General features: G+C 47.2%; 1 protein-coding gene across 1 annotated transcript in view; it reads left to right on the forward strand.

Moving 5' to 3' along the window:
• The window catches only part of SCARA3 (scavenger receptor class A member 3), a 37,485-nt gene that overhangs the window by 12,228 nt on the left and 8,387 nt on the right, over positions 1-16,870 (forward strand). The window contains exons 2-5 of the mRNA XM_003902588.4: positions 2,612-2,710; positions 4,409-4,528; positions 9,926-10,024; positions 11,007-12,050. Of these exons, the coding sequence (XP_003902637.1) occupies positions 2,612-2,710; positions 4,409-4,528; positions 9,926-10,024; positions 11,007-12,050 (1,362 nt within the window). The remainder of the gene's footprint in view (positions 1-2,611; positions 2,711-4,408; positions 4,529-9,925; positions 10,025-11,006; positions 12,051-16,870) is intronic.

A 16,870-nucleotide genomic window follows, 5' to 3' on the forward strand; every position in this document is an offset into this window, starting at 1 on the left:
ACAGGAAATCCAAGGGATTAGAGAGAGAAGAACTCTTTGTGGATTGGGGAGGGCTGTGAGTTATGGAGCTGAGATGTCAATGGAGGGAAGATGGCCAAACATCCGTGGTCTCCCTCGTCTAGAGAGATCCAAGATCCTGGCTGGAAGCTGCCACTTCCCTTCCCATGGGTCACTTGGTGCAGTACTGGAACGTCTTGTTAGCAATTTCCACTGGCTAACAGTTGCTAATTTGGGGGGCTATCCACTGGGAAAGCTGGTTATAACAAAGCTCTGTGTTTTTTGAGAGGGTGTTTGCTGAAGCCTGGTGTCAGCCTTGCTTGATTTAAGTCATCCCAGATTCCCTGCAAAGGCTATAAACAGTGAAGTGATGAAATTGGCCCTAAAGCCAGAACAGGGAGGAGGCCCAGTCACGGGGGAGGGCAGAGGAGCTCATCAAGGATGGGGAGAGATGAGGAACTGGGCCGAGGAGGCAGCTCTGCTCTAAGGGATGGAAGGAATACTACCCCACGGTAGCTCCGGGGCGGTGGTGAATACATCCCACAGCCCACAGCGTGGCTCTGACTGGGCTCTCTGGAGGTGAGAGGCCATGGCTAGTAGGGGGAGGTTTTGGTCAGACAGAGACAGAAGGTACCAAGGAATTCCCCTGCCTTGCCCCAGGCATTCATTTATGGGAAAGAGATCGTAATCCTGGTGACCGCCCAGGCCAGGCTTCCTTGTAGACTGTTGGCAGATTGATGACGGGACAGCTGCCCAAGGAGAGCTGAAAGTGATGCTGCTTAGGATATGCATGAAAAGGAACTTCTCATGCTTCCTTCCTTCTCCTGCTTTACCCTCCAAAGCGCCTGCCCGCACCCCCGCCGCCCCCACACATGCACGAGTGCCCCAGTAAGCAAATCTACCTGGAATCTCCTATGGTGGAGAGGAAAACCAGGCTTCAGGAAGCTTTGCCACTGCCCACCTCTGTGACTTGAGCCAGGCATTAAAAACCTCACACCACACATACACAGGTACACACACATGCACACTCATGGGCAAAAATGCACGTGCACACATGTGCAAGCACAGCATGCACGTATACTCACACATGCATCACACACACCCTCACACACGTGCCCACATACACAAAATTTACTTTCCTCACCTGTCAAATCAGGAGAAAATGTGCTCACTCTGTCTCTCGGGCTACTTGTAGGGATCAAATGGGGTAACAGATGTGAGAGCGCTTTCAAAGTCCTAAACCCCAGGTCTCCTTTGTCGCCCCAAATTAATTCAATCTCTGGGGGTGGAGCTCTGACTGACATTGGTCCCTTGAAAACTCCCCAAAGAGCTCCAAGGCAGGCGTAGAATGGCTGGAAAACAGAATACCAAATCCTTCGTTGGTTTATTTGAAATTGTGTTTGTTGAGCCTTTCTCTGTGCCAACCACTGTGCTTGGGGTGTTGGATAAAGTAGAGAACAAAACAGACACAGTCTCTGCCCTCGGAACTGAAGCGCTGGGGAAGAGAGCTACCCCATGGACGGGAGAGGTGCATTCTTCCACAGGAGAGCACAGAGCATGTGAGGTGTGGGCAACAGGGCCTTACGCTAGTCTGGGAGCTCAAGAAAGTCTGCTGGGGAAGTGATGTTTAAGCCATGCATGAAGGCCAAGCAGAGGACATTCATGGCCGTGATGGTAGCATCTGTAATTTGGGGTCACCCTCAGTCCTCTCCCTACTGAGTCCATTCAGAGCTGCCCTTGCTTACCAGCGGCGCCTTGCCGACTGCATCTCAGCTCCTATGTTGATCACAATGGCTGTGGCATGGCATTTGGGCCTCAGGTGCTCACAGGTCTAGGATGCGACTCAAGATGCCCATCAGTCATGGTCAGGAGCCCCCAGGGCTCCGCAGCTCATTCATGTGCCACCCTCTTCTTGTCTACCCGCTGACCTTGCTGTTGCAGGAAGCAAGCATCATCTTAGCACTTTGACTGGAGACCTTTGCTCATTACCTCAAGGCCCCTTGACAGTTGGTAGGTCATGGATAGAAAAGGTTGTCCGAGTTCAGGCATCGTGCGCTTCACCACTGTCTATTCTGTGGGCTGCTAAGCAACATGTCTGAACTTCCTCTGAACCTCAGTCCTCTTCATTGTCCATAAATGCTGATTCTTTGGACTGTAAAGTCTTGATAAGGTGTATGCTGGAGCCAGATTCAGCCTTGTCCAGGCAAAACCCAGCACTTCTGATTGCGATTACAAAACAAAAAGGAATAAAAGCAAAACTTGAAGCTTCGTACTTCTAGCATTACCAACTCTAAAATATTCTCGGGCTTACTCAAAATGTAGGGCATTAAATAAACTGTAGACAGAGCATTCTGCTAAGTGCATAGCCCATGTGTCTTTCCCAGCGTTTGGGAAATGGGGAGCTCTCCTTATCCAGAGGGGCAGGACATCCCAGCTCCTCAGCCACCTGATTCCTACATCTACCCCCTTTTTGCAGCTTACATCAGGCCACCTGGAGCTCAGTGAGCTGGCTCAGGGGTAGAGGTGGGCACGGGATGTGGGGACTGGTAAATAAAAGGGGCTGCTGGAGAGGGCTGGGATGGCTCTGGATCTGACGGCACTGGTTCCGTTATAGTGAGGTCAGCCGGCGGCGACGGAGATGCCTTGTGCGTTACGGAAGAGGACCTGGTGGGTGATGACGAGGACATGCCGAGCTTCCCGTGCACCCAGAAGGGTAAGGACTCTGGGCTGCCCCTGATCTCCACTCCGGGCTGAGAGATCCCTGTCTGCATCCCCAAGCCAGTGAGAGACGTGTCTCTTTAGGTGGTTTCAAAAGCCTGGGTGTCCTTTCCGCACTGCTTCCTGGATGGTTAAAGGGCAGAGTTCATGGCCCTGGGCGTGCAGTACCAATGAAGTCAAAGGAGTTTAGAATTTTTTTTTCTTAAAGACATGGTTTTGCTGTGTCGCCCAGGCTGGTATGAGTGGTACAACCATAGATCACTGCAGCCTCGAATTCCTGGGCTCAAGTGTTCCTCCCATCTCAGCCTCCCAAATAGCTGTGACTATAGGCGCACGCCACCATGCCTGGATGAATTTTTTTATTTTTTGTAGATACAGCGGTCTTGCTATGTTGCCCAGACTGGTCTCAAACTCCTGGTCTCAAGTGATCCGCCTGTCTCAGCCTCCCAAATTGCTGGGTTTCCAGGTGTGAGCCACTGCGCTTGGCCTGAAATCAAAGCTTCGCACAAGTGCCACCTGTCTCCTGGGCTCTTCCTGAGACCCATCAGGGATGTCTGCCATCTCCCAGAGCTACATACTCTGTCCCTGGGGCCCATCTTCTAGCTAGCCCAGAGTTGTCTCCAAAGCACTACCTGAACCGCTGTTTGGAGTGGGGCCCGTCAGTGCTTTGGTGCAGGTTAGAGCAGTTGTTCTCAACCTTAGCTCTTCATTACAGTCACCCGTGGATGCATGAGACCAACCCTTGGAAATTTCTATTTGTTTGGCCTGGAGTGGGATCTGGGCATCAGGATTTTTAAGCATCCTAGTACTCAGAATGTGTGGCTACAGTTGAATTCACCTTAGGAATTTGCAGCTGGGCCATCACTGCATTCCCACTGGGTGATGGCCGCCTGCCTGCATATTCAGGAACATCTGGTTCGCTCCTTCCTCCATACCAGTTACTCCACTGGTGGACTGTGACTATTTGTTTGGTTTCCAGTAGAACTTCTGGTTCCCTGAAAAGTTTGGGGACTGGTAACCAACATTCTGGTTTGCCAGAGACTGAGGGGATTCCCAGGGTTTGGGGCTTTCCATTTTCTTTTTTCTTTTTTAAAATAGAGATGGGATCTTGCTATGTTGCCCAGGCTGGCCTCAAACTCCTGGGCTCAAGTGATCCCCCTGTCTCAGCCTCCTAAAGTGCTGGGATTACAGGCATGAGCCATTGCACCCTGAAGACTCAGTTTTAAAACCTAGACAATCTTAGCAAACCAGGATGATTTGCACCATGCTGAGGAGCTCCCGTGACAGGAGACTTTCAGTGCTAAAACCCAGAAGGTCCTGGGCAAGCCCAGACAAGTTGGTCACTCAGTGGGGTCTCAGGCTGGCTGCTCATCTTGTGGGTCATCAGTAGGACCAATGGAGAGGGAAGAGGTGTTGCCCCTCCCCATGGGCCAAATGAAGATGCCATGGAGAGAGGATGATGGTAGTGATGGGAGCTGTTCTTTGAAGTCCTGACTCCGTCTCCTGCATTCCAGAAAGCGCCAGCACCTAGAGAAAGGTGGTAGGACAGGTAGAGAATGAGGGTCGAGAACAGCTCCCCTTCTGAGCCTGGTTTAAATGTGATGAGACAGGCCACAGCAGGAATAAGGAACTGACCCTTCAGCTCCGGCCTGGGCCACTGGCCTAAGCCATTGTCTCCTTGTATGCCCTACAGGTCGGCCAGGGCCCCGCTGCAGCCGCTGCCAGAAGAACCTGTCTTTGCACACATCAGTGAGGATTCTTTACCTCTTCCTGGCCCTGCTCCTGGTGGCTGTGGCTGTGTTGGCCTCTCTGGGTGAGTCCAGGGCTTGCCCACCCCGGGCTGTAGTGGGGTGTCTGGTCAGGGATCCGGCACCAAAAGCTCCCCTGCAAAGACAAACACTTGGTATCTGTATCCCAGGGCCCAGAGCCAGCATCTTCCTGGCTAGGGGATCTCTATGCCTAATCCAAACTGCAGACACTGACAACTGATGAGCTCTGTGGCCTTAAGGAAGGCACCCGCCTCCAGGGACCCCTGCTGTCCCCTTGGTGTAATGAGATGATACAACCAGGTCAGTGCTTCTCAGTTTCAGCTCCATGTTACAGCCACCTTGGAGCTTTAAAGAATATCGATGTAGGCCGGGCGCGGTGGCTCACGCCTGTAATCCCAGCACTCTGGGAGGCCGAGACGGGCGGATCACGAGGTCAGGAGATCGAGACCATCCTGGCTAACACGGTGAAACCCCGTCTCTACTAAAAAATACAAAAAACTAGCCGGGCGAGGTGGTGGGCGCCTGTAGTCCCAGCTACTCGGGAGGCTGAGGCAGGAGAATGGGGTAAACCCGGGAGGCGGAGCTTGCAATGAGCTGAGATCTGGCCACTGCACTCCAGCCCGGGCGACAGAGCGAGACTCCGTCTCAAAAAAAAAAAAAGGAATATTGATGTCTGGGCCCCACCCCAATCGTGGAATTAATTCGGTATCTTTCAACTCTCCTGATGGTTCCGTTGTTCACCCAGGATTGAGATCACTGGATTGAGTGACTTCTAAGCCCCCTTCCATGGTCTGTGTGAGTGTTTCTCAAAGAGGCTGGATGCCTACCTCCAGTATTTGTTAAAATGCAAATTCCTGGGTCTCCCTCAGCCAGACCTGCTGAGACCAAGGAATCTGGGGGGTCCTGCAGGTAAGACCCGGGGATCTGAGGTTTGATTCTTCTCATACACATTAGGGTTTGTAGTAGTTGACCTGGGTCACAGCACACAGCCAGAGGTAGGTCACTTCTGCCTTCCAGATGCTGACAGATTGTGGTAAACTGATTACAACAAATTTGGTGTTTGTAATCCCATTTCACTAAGAGTGCTAGAAGTGCAATCCCATTCCACACTTAGCTTCAAACTTTGAAAATCCAGGCTCTAGTAGGTTTGTTTGTTCCAATCTACTAGATTTTAGAAACAAGGCCGGGAGTAGGGAGAGGCAGTCGAGGCTCCGAGGGGGCGCCCGCTGCTCTCATGCAGACCCTGAGCCTGAGCACATCCCTAAGGAGAGGCGCCTCGTCCTGGCCCTGGCTGGAGATATTCAGTTACCAGCCTTCTTAGCTTGAAGGCAAGAGGCCAGCATACTAATGATTTGAATAGACACAAGTCGTCTTCCAGTAATCCAAAGGCATTAATTAATCCAACACAAGCCGAGCACCTGCTCTGTGCCAGGCACTGGGAACACTGAGTTGCGTCAATTACATTTCACCATCAAGAGGCGTGGTTCTTCCCTCTTGTCAGGGGATATTGGAATCCCTTGGAAAGCATTTAAAAATACTAGTGCCAGAGTACCCCCTCCCCTCACTCCAGATGAATTAAATCAAAATCTCTGGGTAGGACCCAGGCCTTAGTCATTTATAAATCCCCTCGAGGGTTCCAATGTACAGCTAGATTCAAGGACCAAGGGTTTCAGAACTTCCCAATCCCCTCACCACCTGTCTCTGCTAAATCAATTCGCAGGGTTTGGCCTTTCAGAAAGTGGCCAAAATCCCAGGCCAGAGGAGGGAAGGAGCCACGGTCTGCCTATGAGAGGCCGCAAACTTGCTGTCAGAGAACTTGTCAAGATTTCTGGCCACCCCTTTTAGGGCCTCAGCTCACAGCACCCAAGGGACCTGGAGCCATTATCAAAGCTCCAAGAACCATAGGATCAGGCCCAGAGAAGAGCGTAGGCACTAAAGAGTTCCCGAGAGGACGACAGAATGTGAGACACTGTTACATGCATAACGTCCATGAGTCAGCCTGGCAGGCCGGAGCGGGAGGCTGGCCCTACTCCTCGAGGGAGGGAACAGTCCTGGGGAGGGGACAGGATTTGCCCCAAGATCCAGAGTGACTGGACAGAGGATCAGAAGAACCGGGGTGAGGAGTGCGTGTTTGTGAACCACGGGAGAACTTTGGGTTTCCTTTTTTGTTTTTGCCTCCAGCTTGAGTATCCCAAGTCCCTAGATCAGTGTTGGCACCATCCTGGCCTAAATGGCAGGTGCCCAATAATATCTGTTGAAAGAATGACTATAGATGGGTAAAGCATGTGTGTGTGTGTGTGTGGTGTGTGTGTGAGTGTGTGAATAGACTGGTCAATGCTTTACAACCAGGATTGTGATCAAAGTCCAGAGGGTTGGGAAAATCAGTCAGCAGACATTATAAACCAACTCTGTTCATTTTAATCAAGTATTTTTTTTTTAAATCAAGAGCATACAGGGGGCCAAGAACTATATTCTATACTAGGCAGTATACTGCTTAGTAAAACACAGACCCTGCCTTCATGGAGTTTATAATCTAGAGCTGATTATGGCCATATTTTTCTGTAAAAGGCTACATAGTAAATATTTTAGGCTTTTCAGGTTACATACGATCTTTGTCACAACCAGACTCATTGCAGAGCAAAAGCAGCCACAAGCAGTCTGTAAATGAATAGGGGTGGCTACTCCTGTAAATCAGGCATTGGGCTGGATTTCACCTGCAGGCCGTAATTTGCCATCCCCTGGTTTAGATCACTGATCTCTAAACTTTCTTGACCGTGCATCCCATCAGTAAAAAATTCATTTGAAATGCATCCAAAAATTTACATGGATTGATGAATGGGTGAAAGAGATGGATGAATATAAAATAAATACAGAAACATGCTACTTGTAGAATCTAGGTGATAGGCACATAGGTCTTCACTGTACAAGTCCTTCTATTGTTTGAGAAATTTTTAAATTAAATGTTGGAAAAGAAAAATTTGATAGAGTCACACCTCCAAAATATACCTATTTATTTATGTGATACATAAGTACTATTTGCCATATTGTCTGCATTATAAATATAATTTTATAAGGATGAAGAAAAATCATGTCTAGAAAGTAAGTAAAATGGCTTACAAAGAAATTTATAATTATTAAGCGTGAAATGCACAATGAAGAAATAAGCAAGGCCAGGTGCAGTGGCTCATGTCTGTAACCCCAGCACCTTGGGAGGCCAAGGTGGGAGGATCACTTGAGCTCAGGATTTCAAGGCCAGCCTGAGCAACACAGTGAGACCCCACTCATTTCAATTTAAAAAAAATTGAAAATTGACTGGGCATGGTGGCATATGCCGGTAGTCCCGACCACTTAGGAGGCTGGGCTGGGATGATCACTTGAGCCCAGGAGATTGAGGCTGCAGTGAGCCCTTTTCACACCACTGCACTCCAGCCTGGGTGACAGAGCAAGACTCCGTCTCACAAAAAACAAAAAGAAAAAAGAAATGAACAGGTGAATGAATTACATGGAGTGGAGTGAGCCTTGGCTGTTGGCTTGGAAGTAGACTTAATGAAGCATAGGAATAGGAATCAAAGTCACCCAATCTCTCTGTATCTTTGTTCATCTATGCATGAAATCTTAATTGTAGGGAGGCTCAAATGGAATAATAACTATTGTAAACTGTAAAGTGCTTGTCTCATGTAACAGCATGTGCTTATTCCCAAACTCTCTCAACGTGTCGCTGTTACTAATTAAGTAAATCTCCTGACAGCTCTGAGATGTACAGTATTAACTGGAACCTGGAGATTCCAAATAATTTGAAAGCATAGAATTTTGGCGCTGATGAGAGCCTCAGCGTCATCAAGCTCCACATTTTTGTTTTACGTGTGATTGAATTGAGCTCAGGAAAGGGTAACTGACTTGACCAAAGTCACCCGACAAATTGTGATGTAAACTAGGACTAGAAGCTGTGTTACCCAGTGCCCTTGGTGGTGCTAATTCTTTCCCCTTGTACTTGATCTTAAGAGGATCTGTGGGAAACATCTTGCTGAACCTCAGAACAACCCATGCCCTTCCTCACTACCAGGCCCATTCAGGCACCCACTGGAAAAAGCCAGGCGTCCTGCTACTGCCAAGATGTGCTCTAACCACTGGCCAACATGGCCCCCTTAGTAGAGTGCAAGGCTGCCCGTGGGCTATAAATTGGTATAACCTTTTCTGGGCAGCAGTTTGGCAGCTTGTATTAAGGACTTCAAAAATGTTAATACCCTTGGGTCCCATAATTCTACTTTAAGCAATTTATCCCAAGAGAATTATCATATACACACAACCATCATATATAAGGATTATTTCTAGAATTAAGCGTTACTTATATTTATATATCAAGTTTTATTTATGAGCTCAGAAGAGGAGGTACTTTAAGTGTCCCCAACAGTAGGGGATTCATACATAATTGCTGTATTATTTATATAGAGTGCCATGCAGATACCAAAAGTAATGATGTTAAAGTGATTTAACCCTGGATGGAAAAATATCCGTGACATGATACCGATAAAGCAACATCAAAGAAAGCAGATGAGATGTTCAGAGCATCCCAGTTTTGCTTTTGTTGCCTAAGAAAGTACAACAGTCCCTGCTTATCTGCAGTTTCAGTTACCCAAGGTCAATCGGCCACATCACGGCTTGATGATCCCCCTTCTGACACACGGTCAAGGTCAGTAGTAGCCCAACACTAAGTCACGATGCCTATGTCATTCACCTCACTGCATCTCTTCACATAGGCATGGTGTCATCTCATGTCAGCACAAGAACAAGGGTGAGTACGGTACAATAAGATATTCTCAGAGACACAGAGACCGTATTTACATAACTTTTGTTATAGCATATTGTTCTAATAGTTCTATTTTATTATTAGCTGTTGTTAATCTCTTATTAGGCCTAATATATAAATTAAACTTTATCTGAGGTATGTATGTATAGGAAAACACATAGTATATATAGGGTTCCATACTCTGAGGTTTCGGGCATCCACTGGGGGTCTTGGAATGTATCCCCTGTAGGTAAGGGGAGAACACTGCATATATCTGTGTAGCTGAAGAATGGTTATCAATGTAAACAAAACTAGAAGAAATACATGAAGACACTGATGGTAGCAATCTTTGGGTGGTAGGAATAAGAATAATTTTTTTTAAAAATATTTTTTTCTGAATTTCCCCTGTTCCATTCTATGATCAGGTCCTATTTCTAAAATGTGGGGTGTGGGGTGAGTGATTATGTTTCTACAGGGCCTTGTGGCAAACTCTGGCCATAAGAAGTATCTTCCCTAACCACCAAGAAGAAGCCTGAGAGGAGAAGGGTGAAAGGTTTTGGTTGCAGAGGGGCTGATAAACATGCCTTCTCAAGGAATGACTGCTGTTTCTCTGAGCTTAGACCCTGCCCCAGCTTCTCATCTGTTTTCCCTACAGTTTTTAGAAAAGTGGACTCTCTCTCCGAAGACATCTCCTTGACCCAGTCTATTTATGACAAGAAACTTGTGTTAATGCAGAAAAATCTCCAGGGCCTGGGTAAGTAGATGGACTGATGACTGTGATGCAGTGATCATCAAGGTAGGGCAAGGGTACCCTCCCCATACCACAGTGCCCCAGCACCAAGCAACCTTCATCAGCCTTCTAGGCACAGAGGACATCCCCGGCTCCCTGCTCCCTCCCTAGCTGGTTCTCCATCCCCTGGATGTATTTTTAGTAGAGACGGGGTTTCACCATGTTAGCCAGGATGGTCTCGATCTCCTGACCTCGTGATCTGCCCTCCTCGGCCTCCCAAAGTGCTGGGATTAGAGGTGTGAGCCACCACGCCCAGGGTCTACATATATTCAATCTTGCTCCCACTTATAAGCGAGAGCATGTGGTCTTTGGTTTTCTGTTCTTCCATTAATTTGCTTAGGTCATGCCACAATTCTTGATGTTGTTTATCTCCTGCTTTAATCTGGAACAATCTAAGAGAGAATGAGACAGAAGGAGCAATGATAGAAGGGTTTACAGGGGTATTCTTCTCTGACTCAAACAGAAGATTCTGGTCTGGCACCAATATACGTGGCTATTTGCCAAGCCACTTCTCTGTGCCTCGTTCCTCTTGAGTCACAAGTCAAAAATCCCTGTGCCACCTTCTCTGCAAATTTATTATTGTAAGAGGATTGAATAAGATAACAGATATACAAATATTGGGAGAAATTTTTAAATCAAGTTTAAATGGGAAGTTCCTGGTCACCTAAGAAAAATGAAGAAGATATGTTCTTGAGAATTTGGTGGTGAGAAGGAGAAAATGTCCTAAATGCTACATTTCAGATCAGAGTCAAGATAGTTGGTAAACATGAGATTCCATAGAGGTGGCAAGGCTTTTCCAAGAAGGGATTCATAACAGGACTTCAGGAAGGAAGCAGGTTTGGGAAGCTACTTACCAATTCCTTATGCTCTGAAATATTTAATTTAAAGAGGAAGCGTCGTACCATGGCCCTTCAGCAACTCAAACTATTGTCCCTCTCCCCTAAAGATCCAAAAGCCCTGAACAACTGCTCTTTCTGCCATGAAGTTGGGCAGCTGGGGCCAGAGATCCGAAAACTGCAGGAGGAGCTGGAGGGAATTCAGAAGCTGCTTCTGGCTCAGGAGGTGCAGCTGGACCAGACCTTGCAGGCCCAGGAGGTGCTCTCCACCACCAGCAGGCAGATCTCCCAGGAGATGGGCAGTTGCTCCTTCTCCATCCACCAGGTTAACCAGTCTCTGGGGCTCTTCCTGGCCCAGGTGAGAGGCTGGCAGGCCACCACAGCTGGCCTGGACCTCTCTCTGAAGGACCTCACCCAGGAGTGCTACGATGTCAAGGCTGCAATGCACCAGATCAACTTCACCGTGGGGCAGACTTCCGAGTGGATCCATGGGATCCAGCGGAAGACGGATGAGGAGACCCTGACCCTCCAGAAGATTGTCACCGACTGGCAGAACTACACCCGGCTCTTCAGTGGCCTGCGTACCACCTCCACCAAGACAGGAGAGGCAGTCAAGAACATCCAGGCCACCTTGGGGGCCTCCTCACAGCGCATCAGCCAGAACTCCGAGAGCATGCATGACCTGGTACTCCAGGTCATGGGCTTGCAGCTGCAGCTGGATAACATCTCGTCCTTCCTGGATGACCATGAGGAGAACATGCATGATCTTCAGTACCACACCCACTACGCCCAGAACCGCACCGTGGAGAGGTTTGAGTCTCTGGAAGGACGCATGGCTTCTCACGAGATTGAAATTGGCACCATCTTCACCAACATCAATGCCACTGACAGCCACGTGCACAGCATGCTCAAGTACCTGGATGACGTGCGGCTCTCCTGCACGCTGGGCTTCCACACCCATGCCGAGGAGCTCTACTACCTGAACAAGTCTGTCTCCATCATGCTGGGCACCACAGACCTGCTCCGGGAGCGCTTCAGCCTGCTCAGTGCCCGGCTGGACCTCAACGTCCGGAACCTCTCCATGATCGTGGAGGAGATGAAGGCGGTGGACACGCAGCATGGAGAAATCCTTCGCAACGTCACCATCCTACGAGGTAAGAGCTGGGTCCAGGTAGGGCTGCTACAAAGCTTCCACTGAGGCTTGGTGATCTTGCTGGACACAGAAGTACCTGGTTTTAGGCAAAGTACTAGTGGGCTAACACAATCCTATAGCAAATGCCTAGAGCAATAGGCAGCTTTAAGAAATGTCCTTGCATTAGCCAGGCATGGTGGTGTGTACCTATACTCCTAGCTGCTTGGGAAGCTGAGGCAGAAGGATCACTTGAGCCCAGGAGGTCGAGGCTACAGTGAGCTATGATTGCACCAGTGCAGCCTGGGAGACAGAGTGAGTCATTGTCGGAAAAAAAAAAAAAAAAAAAGAGAGAAAAGGAAAAAAAAGGAAAAGAACATCCTTGCAAACCTCTTTTGTAAAGGTATTATGGCTTCTAACTTTGCCTATTACACAAATCTGGACTTTTATATTTAGATTTGTTTAACCATGTCCTAATAGAGAAATAAGCAGATCTTGTGTTTTGAAAACTGTCTCCTCTTTTTTTCTCCCTTCCCACCCCCTCATTAATGCTCCCAACCACCCAACCCTCTGCCCGGGAGGCTGTCACTCTGACACACTCTTCTACTCTCATCTGCCTCATGTCTTCCGTATTTTATCAAGGCTCTCCAGAGAAACAGAATCAATAGTGTATGAGAGAGAAAGAGAGAGAGAGACAGAGAGATCAACAGAAACAGATTCAATAGTGTATGAGAGAGAGAGAGAGAGAGATCCACAGAAACAGAATCAATAGTGTAGGGAGAGAGAGAGAGATAGACCCAGAGAAACAGAATCAATAGTGTATAGAGATGATAGATAGATAGATCCAGAGAAAAGAATCAATAGTGTATAGAGATAGATAGATAGATAGATAGATAGATAGATAGATAGATTGATCGATCCAGAGAAACAGAATCAATAGTGTATAGATAGATGGATAGATATATAGATTGATTGATCCAGAGAAACAGAATCAATAGTGTATAGAGATAGATGATAGATATGATAGAGATAGATAGATAGATAGATCCAGAGAAACAGAATCAATAGTGTATAGATAGATGGATAGATACATAGATTGATTGATTGATTGATCCAGAGAAACAGAATCAATAGTGTATAGAGATAGATGATAGACAGATATGACAGAGATAGATAGATAGATAGGATAGGATAGAGATAAAGAGATAGACATGAGATAGATAGATAGATAGATAGATAGATAGATAGATAGATAGATGATAGATAGATCCAGAGAAGTAATCAATAGCATATAGAGATAGATGATAGATTGATAGATAGATAGATAGATAGATAGATAGATAGATCCATCCAGAGAAACAGAATCAATAGGAGAGAGAGAGAGAGAGGTGATAGAAATAGAGATGATAGATAGAGATGAGTTAGGTAGATGATAGATATAGATAGGTAGGTAGGTAGATAGATAGACAGACAGACAGACAGACAGACAGACAGACAGATAGATAGATAGATAGATAGATAGATAGATAGATAGATAGATAGATAGATAGATAATGGTAGAGATAGATGGATAGATGGATATTATAAGGAACTGGCTCCTGTAATTAGAAAGGCTGGCAAGTCCAAAATCTGCAGAGCTGATGTTCCAATTTGAAGACCATCAGGCAGGAAGAATTCCCTCTTACTTGGGGGAGGCTCAGTTCTTTGTTCTATTCAGGCCTTCAACTGATTAGATGAGCCCGCCTACAGGAGGGAGGGCAATCTGCTTGACGCAGGCTACCTATTTAAATGTTAATCTTATCCTAAAGCACCCTCACAAGGAAGGCTCCAGAATTATATTTGACCAAGTATCTGACCTAGTCAAAGTGACACATAAAATTAACCATCACAAGCCCACCCCTTGTCAACTTGGCACCTGTACACATCTCCTTAAACCACACTTAATCTCCAAATGAAGACAACAGTAAGGTCATAATTCCACCTAATGTGATACAACTCTCCTGTGTACAACCAAACACACACACACACTTTTCCCTGAAGACGAGTTAAAGTCCTTGAGTGAATTTTATTCTTTTGCTTATACCCTGTAACTTAAATAATATGATGTAAAGTTAACAACATTTAACTATGCTATAAAGTAGATACATGTTATTTTACACAATAAGGGAATAAGAGAAGACAGAAAACAAAATTGTTGGCTATACACACACACAGAGATATATTCATTAAAAACATAAGGAGGATTGATTACATTCAGAATGTCCGAATGGAGAAATAAAATAAAATATAAGGAGGACGTACCATAACCATGACAGTCCTTGTTGCTGTCATTGGTCGTATGGTTGTAGCTGGTATTCATCACCACCTTCTTCTATTCCCCATTCTGTATTCCCTTTGTCTTCAGCAAGCCCCTCATCTGGTCCTGGCTCTTTACCTGCTGGGGTGATCTAAACCTTCCCCCCTGAAGGGTCTGGGCTATAGTATTTCTACCTGGGTGGGATTATTGAATACTCCGTTCACCTTAATCTCAGGGCTTGGTAATACTATGGGACACCCCGCGGGATCTCCTGTATTCCAGACATCCCCTTCCTTACTTCCATCGTGGAGTAGTAGTCCAATTTCCCCTTGGCAGTCAGGATCCAGTCACCCACACCAGCACAGAAACTCTCTATTTTGCTTGTTGATTCAGAGGCATGTGGAGCCCAAAGTGGCCAGGTGGCAGTCTTAACTTCCTGTTCAGTGGAATCATGGTTGTGTCTCCTGGTGGCAGCATTCCTCCCTTTGGAACTAGATCTCTATCTCAGCAGAACATAAGATCATAGGAACAGGAAGCAAAAATTTTCTGGTGGGTCACCAGTATGAGAATAAGAGTGCCACTGCCATTAACTCACCTTGATTTCTGGACCTGTGAGTCTGACTTTGGGAGAAACACCACTACGTATTGGATGCTGATTGAGAGCATATACAGCCTCCTGGAGAACCATTCCTAAGCCCCGCAAGGTACTGCCACCTAGCTGGTGCTGTAACTGAGTCTTCAAAAGGCCATTCCACTGTTTTATCAAGCCAGCTGCCTCAGGATGGTGGGAACATGATAAGACCAGTGCATTCCATGCCACATTGCCACACTTCGTCTGCTGTGAAGTGAGCTCCTCAGTCAGGAGCAATGCTGTGTGAATACCGTGACTGTGGATAAGGCATTCTGTGAGTCTACGGAGGGTAGTTTTGACAGAAGCATTGTGTACAGGGAAGGCAAATCTATATCCAGGGTAAGCGTCTATTCTGGTAAAAATATTGTCCTTTCCATGATGGAAATGATCCAGTGTAATCAACCTGCCACCAGGTAGCTGGCAGATTACCCTGGGGAATGGTGCCATGTCAGAGACTCAGTGTTGGTTTCTGCTGCAGCAGACTGGGCATTAGCAGTGGCTGTAGCTGGGTCAGCCTTGGTGAGTGGAAGTCCATGTTGCTAAGCCCATGGATAACCTCCATCCCTGCCACCATGCACACTTTGTTCATGAGCCCATTGGGCAATGACAGTGGTGGCTGGAGAAGGAGGCTGACTGGTATCCACGGAATAGGTCATGCTATCCACCCGATTATTAAATCCTCTCCTGCTGGGGTCACCCTTTGGTGAGGATTCACGTAGGATGCAAATAGCTTCAGTATTTTTGCCTCTTCGGAGAGGCCCGTCCACAGACCTCTTCCGTAAATCTTCTTGTCACCAGTTTTTCAATTGTGTTCCTTCCATGTCCCTGACCATCCAGCCAAACAATTGGCCGCAGCCCATGGATCAGTACATAGTCACACATCTGACCATTTCTCCTTCCAAGTAAAATGAACAATCAGGTTCACAGCCCAAAGATCTACCTACTGGGAGGCTTTCCCTTTCCCACTCTCCTTCAGGGATGTCTCAGGAAGGGGCTGCAGGGCTGCAGTTGTCCATTTTCAGGTGGTACCTACATATCCTGCAGAACCATCTGTAAATCAGGCCTGAATCTTCTCTTCCTCCACCAACTGATCATATAGAACTCCCCATGAGGCCACAGGTGCAGGCTGGGAGAGAGAAGATAGGATAGCAGGAGCGGGACCTCAGGGCATTTGGGCCACTTCTTTATGTAACTTACGTGTGCCTTCAGGGCCTGCTCAGGCCAGATCACATGTATATACCACTTCCATTTGATGATAGAGTATTGCTCTGCACACCCAACTTTATGAATTAGTGGATCAGCTACTACCCAGTTTATGATTGGTGACTCAGACCACTGGTCACTTGGTGGCCCATGGTTAAGTGTTTAGTCTCCACCAAGGCCGAGTAGAAGGTCAAGAGCTGTTTCTGAAAAGGAGAGTGGTTATCTGTGGAGAATGGGAGGGCTGTTTCAAAATCCTAAGGGATCGTGCTTTGATTCACCTACAGGGGACTGCCAAGGGCTCCACACAGCATCCTTATCTGCCACTGACTCCTCAAGCACCACTGGATCTGCTGGGTCCTATGGCCCAGGCAGCAAAGCAGCTTGCATGGCAGCCTGGACCTGTGGCAGAGCCTTCCCCTGTTCTGGGCCCCACTCAAACAAGAAGCTTTTCAGGTCACTTGGCAAATGAGTAGAAATACACACTCCAATGATGAATATGTTACCTCCAAAGTCCAAATCAGCCCATTAGGCATTGTGCCTTCTTTTTAGTTTTAGGAGGGGCCTGATGCAACAACTCATCCTTCACCTTAGAAGGGATATCTGTCTCCACATACCCATACCACCCAACCTCTGGAAATTTCACTGAGATGGAAGGCTCTCGAATTCTCATCAAATTTATTTCCTGTCCCCTGACATGGTAACAGAAATCTTCCCA

This window comes from Papio anubis, chromosome 8, assembly GCF_008728515.1.
Source record: "Papio anubis isolate 15944 chromosome 8, Panubis1.0, whole genome shotgun sequence".
NCBI lineage: Eukaryota > Metazoa > Chordata > Mammalia > Primates > Cercopithecidae > Papio > Papio anubis.